Source organism: Colossoma macropomum, unplaced genomic scaffold (assembly GCF_904425465.1).
Source record: "Colossoma macropomum unplaced genomic scaffold, Colossoma_macropomum, whole genome shotgun sequence".
Lineage (NCBI taxonomy): Eukaryota > Metazoa > Chordata > Actinopteri > Characiformes > Serrasalmidae > Colossoma > Colossoma macropomum.
In genome coordinates this window covers 17,821,848-17,832,078 of record NW_023494808.1, presented here as the reverse complement: position 1 = coordinate 17,832,078, position 10,231 = coordinate 17,821,848, and the positions used below count along the sequence as shown (strand labels likewise).

General features: G+C 35.8%; 1 protein-coding gene across 4 annotated transcripts in view; it reads left to right on the top strand.

Moving 5' to 3' along the window:
- Positions 1-10,231, top strand: part of pspc1 (paraspeckle component 1) — a 36,712-nt gene that overhangs the window by 10,118 nt on the left and 16,363 nt on the right. The window contains exons 7-8 of one of the 4 annotated variants that reach the window (XM_036557117.1): positions 4,850-4,907; positions 6,358-6,503. The exons of the other annotated variants lie outside the window; for them this stretch is intronic. Of the exons in view, the coding sequence (XP_036413010.1) occupies positions 4,850-4,907; positions 6,358-6,503 (204 nt within the window). The remainder of the gene's footprint in view (positions 1-4,849; positions 4,908-6,357; positions 6,504-10,231) is intronic. 4 annotated transcript variants of the gene reach the window in all.

The following is a 10,231-nucleotide window of genomic DNA, read 5'->3' as shown; positions in this document are numbered from 1 at the left end:
ACAATTACCAATTTAGAGGTCATTTTATGCACTCTGCAGGGCCCAATAAATGTAGCCCAGAGGCAGAAGTATGAAGATAATTACATATTTCTTACTAATATAATAAGCACACCGGATAAAAAGTGACTGAAACGTACCTAATAGTGTGTAATACCTCCACAAGCACAGCTGCGATTCAGTTTGGCATGGACTGGACAAGTTTCTGGATGTAGGCAACATCAATGTTCAGCCACTCTTGCATCAAAGAATTGCGCAGTTGGGCCAGATTTTGTGGATGCCTTCCCTGGTGTCTTACTTCTTGTTCCAGGTAGTCCCACAGACTTTCAAGAGGATTTTGCAGGCCAGTCCAGATGTGTGAATGCTCCTGAATGTTCCTCATGCCAGTTAGTCACATTTGCAGCCTTGTGATTGCGATAATTGCCTTCTTGGAATACAGGGATAGGAATGTTATGTTCCTTGGCAAGATCCAGCAGCTCAATATAGGCACTGTGGTTCAAATGTACTGTCACCTCAACCAAAGGACCCATTTCCGCAAATTATAACACCCCCAGAACATCACAGAGCCTCTTCCAACTTGAACCACACCTTGCACGCAGTCCTCATTGAAGGCTTCCTGAGGTCTACAATGAACATGACACCTAGCATCATTCACACACTGGCAGAAACAAGATTCATCTGACCAAATAACACGTTTCCAGTAATGAACATTCCAATTTTTGTGTCTCTTCGCCCACTGTAACTACGTAACTTTGTGAGCAGAAGTGAGCAAAGGCCTCTTGTATGCCACTCTGCTCCATATATCCAAATATTCATGATATGCAGTTCCCTGTGGAGTGTTCTTTCAGAAATTGGTGCGTCGCACACCCCGCAGGTATTTATCATCCTCCTGCAACGCCATATGCAGGAGCCTGACGTTATTACCACTTCAATCATGCAAGTTAATTTTTTATCCAGAGAGCTCATTTTGAGTAAGGAGGAAAAATACTGTGCTGAGCTTTTAATACCAGGTGTGAACAGGGGCATATACAGCTTTTTGACTGAAGGGTCAAAAAATATTCCAACATGGAATTTTGATGTGAATTTTTCCTACAACAGAAAGAAGAATGAGCACTGAATGAAGGTATATAGTCTAGAACAGTGTTTCACAAAACTAGTCCCTTTGTCTTCCAGACAGTCCATGTTTGTAGTTAGCTGATGAGTTGAATCAGGTGTGTTGTAAAGAGACAATCTGAAGTGGGTTGACCTATGAGGACACACAGTCTTGAATGTTGGGTTTAATTTTTTAGTATTACATTGTACACTTTCTTAATGTTGATGTCTATAAATAATGTGATTCTTTTCCCCTGTTGAATTCCCAAGAGGCAGAAAATCAGCTGGGAATCCTCTCTCTCTCTCGCTCTCTCTCTCGCTCTCTCTCGCTCTCGCTCTCTTGCTCTCTCTCTCTTGCGCTCTCTCTCTCCCCACCCCTACTCCACTGCCTTTTACATGTGTCAAGATCTCTCATGATCATGCTTTCAGTCTTATACATTATTCTTCTCTTATTCATACTGAAAAAAGACTGTGCTGGGTACAATGCTGTTATAATCAGTCAGTCTACCACTAGTAACATTTGTTAATAGTTCAGACAATGGAGTTTTAAAAATACGCAATTACATTTTTCAGATTTTTGTTCTTCAGTATAAAAAAAGGAAAATGTTTATTAGCAAATAAGTTTCTCTCTAGCATTATATATTCTCATATACTTCACCAGAGAGCAGTAAAGAGCCTGCATCTTGTATTTTGATCAGAGCTTATTTTTATTCCAAAGAAGGAAGCTCAAAAAAGACTACGGTAGCCACCTCAAGACAAGACATGCAATGTACTAGATAGTACAGAGCATGGCTGTATCACATAAAAAGCACTGCAGAAATATGTCTTGTATGGATTTAATAGCATAAAACTTTCATTATTTAGTGAATTTATCAAGATTAATATCAGTTAACACTTCAGAATCAATGTGTTCACATTAGAGCAAAAACAGAAAATGTGCTGTTGCCTCAGTGCATCAAGTCAAGCTACTCAGTGACAGCGATATCGACTGTGTCTGTAGGGTCAAAAGATGGTTATTGTAGCTGTAAGGCAGGGTGCGATTACAGAATAGAAACACACTCTGCAGGTATTTTGACAAACAGATTTGTGTGTGACGACATCACATTCAGTGATTGAGATTTTGCCAATGCGAATTCTGCACTCTAAATTCTGTTTACATGTGTAAATTATGCAAAAACTTATTTGATTTTTTTTTTTTTGAAAACAGAATCAATATTGTTTTGGTAAAGTGAGATATGGTATAGACCCACTGCCTTTTCAGGTTTTTCTGCTCGTTGAGTTTGTTTTAATCGTCATAAATCGGATTCATAGAGAATGTGTGAGAACAGTCCTAAAACTGCTATTGTAAAGCCCACTGTTCACGCTTAACCATGGAATTGGTTAATCTCAGTGGAAAACAGGAGAGCTAACAAATGTTGAGTGTGTGTGTGGGGTGGTTATTTTTTTTTCATTTTTATTTATTTATTTATTTATTTTTAGATTTTGGTTTGTTTTGGTTGATTTATTTTTTTTTATATTTTTTATTTTATATTATTACTTCTTGTTCTGTTTTGGTGTGAGCAAGGTGTGTGTGTGTGTTTATTCATTTTTTTGGCATGTCTAATCTTTAAATGATAACAAGGTAAGTTTTATTTGGATGCAGTTTTTCATTCTATGTGAGGATTTTTATTTTGTTACTATCATGGTACATTTTTGCAACTCAGTCATGTAAATCAGAATACCTGCATTTATTACAGAAAATCATTTCTGAATTTGCAGTGCGCTACCTGGTTCTGACTCTTAGTTAAGGAGTTTGAACATAAGCTGTGCAACGTATTTAAATCTGACATTTGAAATATTATATAAAAATTGCAATTTTTCACATTTCACTACAAAATCCTGGTGCCACAGCATCTCCGAACTCACGCCTGTGTTCGAGTAATTTTGCACTGAGCTTGAAGCATTGAGGGTGCTCAGAGGTCTCAAAAAGATAAACCAGCTATGTCCTTGGAAATCTCAGAAAAGAAGGGTCAAATTCTTGACTGAAGGATCCTACAAGAGGGACAACTTTCAATGACGTAATGGCCAAAAAGTCTGTGGCTTTGAGACTCAGCTGCAGTCTTACATTGTGTTCTTCACTTGCTGTATTTGAAACCAAGCACTAAGAATAGGAGTAAGAATTAGAATATTTAAAAAATTTACCTCAGTGTTTTTCAGCACTTTGGTGATAAACACTGTATATCTCAATATTCATGGATTCTCTCTGAAATTGCTTGAAAGCATGATCAGAGCATGAATAGATTTCAAATCCTTGAAAATACATTGCAAGTACATTGCACAGTTGTTGGAAGTACTTAGCCATTGAATTTCAAATGCTTTAATCTAATTTCAATCTTCAGTGATGTGTTGATGAGAATGTACTTCTTTTTTAATTGCATGAGTGAAGATGCATTCTGGAGCCACATTCTAGCAGTTTGCACATTTTCTGATAATTGTGCAAAAAACAGTAGACATTTCCAATTTGCTTCTGCTTATATAAAATTGCCTGTCACTCATAGGTCAGAACGACTTAGGTTTGAGTGTGATCAGTGTTTTGTGAAGGTCTATGTGCAGATCTGTGTGGGAATGTGACTGAGGTGTTTTATAGTTTTATCTGTCATTTCAGATTTTTTTGTCTAAGCTGAAAAACCAGTAGTCACCAACCCTACTCCCTGAGCTCTGCCTTCCTGCAAAGTTTAGTTTGAATGTATTTCACCTGATCTAGCCAGTCATCCTTTTCAGAAGTCCTTAATTTGCTGGTGTAAATGTATATCTCCAGGAGAAGGGTTGTTGGCTCTATATCACACTCTTTAAACGTCTTTTTTCGTTTATTGATTTATTTGTTTATTTGCATACTTGCTCTTTTCATTCCCAAACAGATGTCTTTTCATTTTCTGAGAGTTGATCTAAGAGCACAACTCTGTGTGTGTGTGTGTGTGTGTGTGTGTGTGTGTGTATATATATATATATATATATATATATATATATATATATATATATATATATATATATATATATATATATATATATATATATAATTTTGATTTAGTTGTAGGAAACTTTTGAAGCAGGGTGACTAGGTGATTGTTTTTGTCTTTTTAAGGGGTTTATTCTGATTAAATTGCATGTTCATATTTTCATTTCATTTTTTTTATTTATTGGAGTCTAGTCTGTACACTTTAAGGGGGAAAACATTTTCAGTCATTTATTTGGCATGCTTTCTTTTACTGCCAGTAAGTTCAGTTGGAAAATTAAAACACACTTGCAGAATCTGTAGCTGAAAATAGGTGCTTGTTTGGTAGGGGGTGTAACTATTGAAATTACATTGAAATTCAAAAGTAAAACGTAGCGTTACACATTGCTCATTAAGCGTAATGCTAAGTTAAATGTAAATATTCCTAAAAAAAAAAAAGGGTAGTTTGTTCACTTGTTCATGCTTGGTTTGCTTCTTACATAGTACATAGTTGTAAAATCAAGCTCTTACTAAAAAATTAAATGAAAAAAGTGTTTCCCATAGCATATATAAAATATGAACATAATTCAAACATTTCAGTTTTGACAGTTGAAGAATTGTCACAGCTAAAGCCATTTGCTGGTGTGCATCAAATGGATTGCTGTCCCAACAGTCAAATGGATTGATGTCCACAGTCTGAACACCCTGAATTAAAACTCCTGACGTTTCCGCTAACTAACGCTTTATTTACTTGCAGTTTACAGTTGCATACCTTTTCTTTACTTCCAGAGAGAACAGGATATGAGAATGAGTGAAATGGGTGCCCGTGGAGCCATTAATATGGGAGGTATGGTCATAAGTCTCCACCTAAGCTCAAACCATCTGCTAGTATTATACTAGTATTATATGAGAATTTGTTTGTTTTGAGGCTGTACAGTACTGCACCCTTCATTTGTTTAATGTCCAGTCGGAATGGCCTCTAATTACAAGTTATTCATTTTCCAGTATCGGGGGGAAAAAAGCAAAAAACAAATTAAACAGAAAATTCAAACATTCAGAGAAGCCTCAACAACAAGCCTCCTTTTGGGTATTTAGTGAGTCCACCCTTTGCTTTTATTACAGCTCCTGTTCTTTTTGGGAGACATGCTTTCAATTTTTTAAAGAAATCTGCAGGGACGTTTTTTCACATCTCTGAAGTTCAGTCTTGGAAGTTGGTTTTATTTTTTGTTTTTATTAATCCAAATAATCCCAAACACAGAGATGGTGAGGTCTGAACTCTGGGTTGGCCAGTCCATTGTTCCAAAAACACAAGCAACCCCTTTTTTTTTTTTTCCCCCCTCAGTAATGGCTTCTTGACAGCTACACATCCTTTCTGATCCATAGCGTTGAGCTGTATTCTTATAGTGGAAAGATGCTTTCAGATCTGAAGCAAGCCTGGAGCGTCATTTTCTCCTGTCTCTCAAAGATAAAAGCTATGATAGTGACAGTTTTGCAAACTCCTGTTTTTTCGCTTATTTTCCTTTGTCTTTCCAGTTTCTTATGTAAGTGGAATATTTTACATCTAATTTCATCCAAAAGGTCTCCTGAAAAATAAATAGTTTGTACTTAATGGTTGTTTTGACTGGCAATTAAATAAATGAAGGGTACACAGAATACTGTATATGATTTTGTAACAGTGATAAAGCATAATTTTGCATAACCATGAATAGCATTCTGTATTACACAGTCTATATTGTGACTTGTGGGTTGCTTGTGTGTGAGTGTATTGCATTTGCATTTGTGTGAGTGAAACTCTTTCATACTGTAAAGAATTTTTTTATTCTTTTGTCCCTTAGAAATGAGGTTAAAGATACTTATGTTAAAGATACCCATTTGTTCCCTATGAAACATGATTGTTAGGATGTGCTTTCTTACAAAAATCCAAAGTATTCAGGAAAATTAAACTTGAGTATTTTTCATTTCCACTGTACAGTTTAGAACACTATTTTTTAAAGCAGTCATGTAATATTTGTAACTTCAGTAATTTACAAACTCAAACGTTATGTGCATGGTGGAATATAAATTAATTGATAGTTATCAATTCATTTTAAACTGGTCCATTTTTCTTCCTTTGGTAGATGAAGTGATAGCAGTTACCTTTTCAGTTTTAAACATTTGATTAGTTATTAGCATTGTGTTTCACGTAGCATGATCAAACACTACACTGTGTAGAAAGTTTAGTCTTGTTTGCTATAATTAGTGCAAGGGTGGTAAGAGGCTTGTCTTAGTTAATATCGGTCATACATTGTCTTGTGTAGATTCATTTAATCCTGCTGCTGCTGTTAGTGGTAACCAGGGCCCTTCTCAAATGATGGGCATGGGCATGTCAGGCCGGGGTGGAGCCATGGGGCCTGAGGGATCATCAAATATGGGGGCACCCCTCATACCTGATAACGGAGCTATGGTAATGTATCTCTGCTCAATTGTTTGCTACATAATCATGTAATATGTGCTGTTTTGTGAGTCTGTATCTTTCTGTTGAGTAAGGTTGTGCTGCTGCATTATCAGTTGAACCTTAGTTAGTGTTCTTCAGCATTTAACAGAACTAGGTTCTGTAGTAAATAAATGCAAAGAGTGTTTTTGGGTAACATAATTGCTTGGTGTAATATAACAAACCATAAATGTGCCTGCCTAGTTGCTTAGTCTGTTTTGATCGTTCATGGTATGAGGCAGGTAATTAATATAAGTATATAAATGAGTTTATAATGCAAACTAAGTTTTGAAACAAGTTTTTGAAACTGCTAGTTTGACACAATTTCAAATTATTTTTACTGTTTCAAATCAAATTAGTAATGTAAATGACCTGTTTATAGAAATTATATAAAACATCACAATTTAAAATGTAAAGCTTTACATTAAATTAGTGATGGAAATCCCCACCAGGTTGGGTGGTATAACGGTAATAGGGTATCCCACGGTATATGAAAATTATGACTAGCATAAGTGATGAATTGTTTTTCAGAATTGCAACTTTCAATTCATGAAATTATTACATTCGTTTGTGCTTTTCTATTCATACGCTCATATGCCAGGGTTTGGCCACTTCTGGGCAAATTACGTGTTTTGTAGATTTAAGTGAAAATAACACGTCTTCTACAGAGAACACACTTCTGCGCATTTTAATGCACAGTTACTGTTTATTTGTTGAAGTTAACATGTAAATTGAAATATTTTTCTTTAGTATGTTACTCAGCAAATAAATAGAAATTGTGCCATATTTAACAGCGCTGTGTTTAATGTAATATATTTAAGTATGTTTACTGTAGGGGATTTGATAACTTACTTTCACTTAGAAAAGCAACAGAACACGTACTTTAACCAGTGGCGTTCAAACTTTCATATAAATGAGCATTAAAATTAAGTCATTATCCAGATTTCAGTAACTAGGGCAGTAGAGTGGTATTGGTTGTAGCACCAGTGTTACCTTAGCTATCAGGTTCATAGATCCGCCCACCACTGGACAGATTATTTTCCAGCTAACTGATTCTGAGTGAAGCGACAGGTTTTGGGGTGATGGTCAGCTAGAATTTAATCCTTTCTGTGGTGTGTGGAGCTTTTAGCCTGCAAGCTAAGCTGGTGCTGTTACCACAGCCAGCTAAACTACAGTCCTAGTTAAAACTGTTAGATTGATGGTTTAATATTTATTGAGTGATTATTTGAAACCTCATTCGTTTATGTTCTGATTAATAATGTTGCCATGGGACCTAATGGCTTATTCCTGCTGTGCACATCTGTTGATGCATGACTTACACGTTGTTGGGCCGCCATCAGATAAAGCCCCTTTTTCGCTTGGATCTGTTGAATTGTGGATGCTGACATAGATAAAATTAGCTTAACGTTGACCCTTGTCCATAAAATGCCTTTTAAAATTTCATTTTGTATTAATGCTTTCTGTGCATGAACAGTTCATTATGTGGTCCTTCTAAATTCTTACATGTACCTTATCCAAGCCTAAAGAATCAGTCATTTTGACTTTTTGAGTTCGCGGATCTGTCATTTATGTTAGTCAACTGTAGTTATGCCAAAAATTTCTTCAAAATAATATAGTGTTTTATGTGTACTGTCAACTTTTATAACATTTACTCTAAACTTATCATTGAAGTATTAAAACTCTAAAGCTTCTATTTTAGGATTAGAATTTGTTGCTTTAAATTGTGGGTCAAGTAGGCTACTGTTCAGCTTGTCATTCACTTTGAATATGAAATGAGTGCATGATTTTCTAGGTTTCCAGCAGAATGTAATACTCAGGTATTCAACTACTATCTTCACTCCAACATTCAGCTTTTTGAGAACATTACTTGGTCACAAATTGTTCCCCTCCTACAGTAGGAATAACCCTTAAATACCTCAGACTACATTTATATAGAATTCAGTCAAGTATAGGCTGTTCAAACATGTTTTAGGGTTTAATCGTCCACTTGGTTCTTTGGTTGAAATGTTCCATTAGTACAGGAATGATGAACGGCGTTTGTGGTAGCCCACAGCTCTGCAGAGATAAGCATTCTCCCTCTTTTAATTCCCTTAATGCGGCGTACGAAGGCCTTGCTAATTAGTTGATGCTTTGACTGAGTTGTGTTCCACCAGAACTGGAAGGTTCTCAAGGGTAATTATACTAATAATTAGCATAATTTGTAAAGATGCTTGTGCTGCTGATGTATATTTATTGCAGCAATAATATTAGCTCAGTATAACACTGGGAAGAGCAGACTTTGAAGTAAGACGGGTAACTGTTAGCATTTGAGCTGAAGTGCTTTTCCCTTTGTGATGTTCTGAAGCCTTTTGCTTTACATACTGCCTAACTTGGTTAAACTCAGTAAATTTGGACTTAATGGCTGACTCCACCAGACTATATTGGTCAGTGGTTCCCAAACTGGTCCTCAAGGTCCTAGACTAGAGCAGAGGTCTTCAAAGCTAGACTTTGAATCTGTTTCCTTATTAGAATTTTGTGCACACTACCAGTATACAGAACCAGAAACTGGAATCAGGGTCTGGATATAAAGACATCTGTTCTAGCCTTTGTTTAACATTTCATTTGAAGTCAGTCCTTAGGTGTAAAACATGCTTACATAATAAAGAGTCATCTTGGTTCACTTTAAAACAGGTTCTGTGTTAACTGGGGATTGTTGATTAAACGATTCATTCCGAATGGGCAAACACAAAAGGTTCAACCAGTGCTTTCAGTTAAAAAGTTAATTTCATTTCTGATGAGCAACTCACATTTGAATAGGTGAGTTTTTTAATTGTAATGAGGTTTTAAGAGCACAGCCCTACTTTAGAATGCACAGTTCTGAGTTTTCCGCCAATTCCAATTTAGGTTTGTCTTAACAATTTATCACTGACTAAAAATGATCTGTTATCTGTTGAAAACATTTTTGCCCAAATGCACATCCCTAATGTTAACATGTTGTGCAATGTGTGTTACTTGTGTTTGCATGTGTTATCACCGCTTAACTGTTACAGCACATTGTATGTTAGTGACTTAATGCTTTATTTATTTATTTATTTTTACCTATTAACATTAATGAATTGATTTGCCAAGTCAAAATGTGCCTTTCAAATTGGACTATTTATTTATTTTTTTTCCCAGGGCAAATAGACCAATGTTATTGCTAAACCTTCAGTATCATAAAAACCTAAACCTTAAGCAGAAGATAAAATAATAACCGTATTTTTCATTGTATTTCATTTGACTTTGCGGTAGGGTTGTACTGTGTTTTGTAACAGCTTATCTCTGTGGAGATCACATACAGTAGTGAAATTTCCTATTCCATTTATTTCATTCCTTTCCATTTAATTCACCATTATACAATTATTGCACTGTTTGGATTCGTCTGTCTTTAAAGAATGCGAACATAAGTTGCTTTGCAACAGTAGACTACTTGACCAGGTTATGTCATTTACATGGAAGGGGCATGATTACTAGATGTTTTTCTCTGTCTGTGGAGATCACAGATGTACTAAAAAATTATAAAATTGTAGATACCTGAGTACCCCTCCCCATTTCCTTGTACCTGCCCCCACCCAATCTGTAGGTTTATTGCATGTGATGTAGAAATGACCGTTTTTATCTTCACTGGTCAGCAAACATTCCAGAAAAGACTCGTAACGAATGTTATTCAAGTTATAAGTATA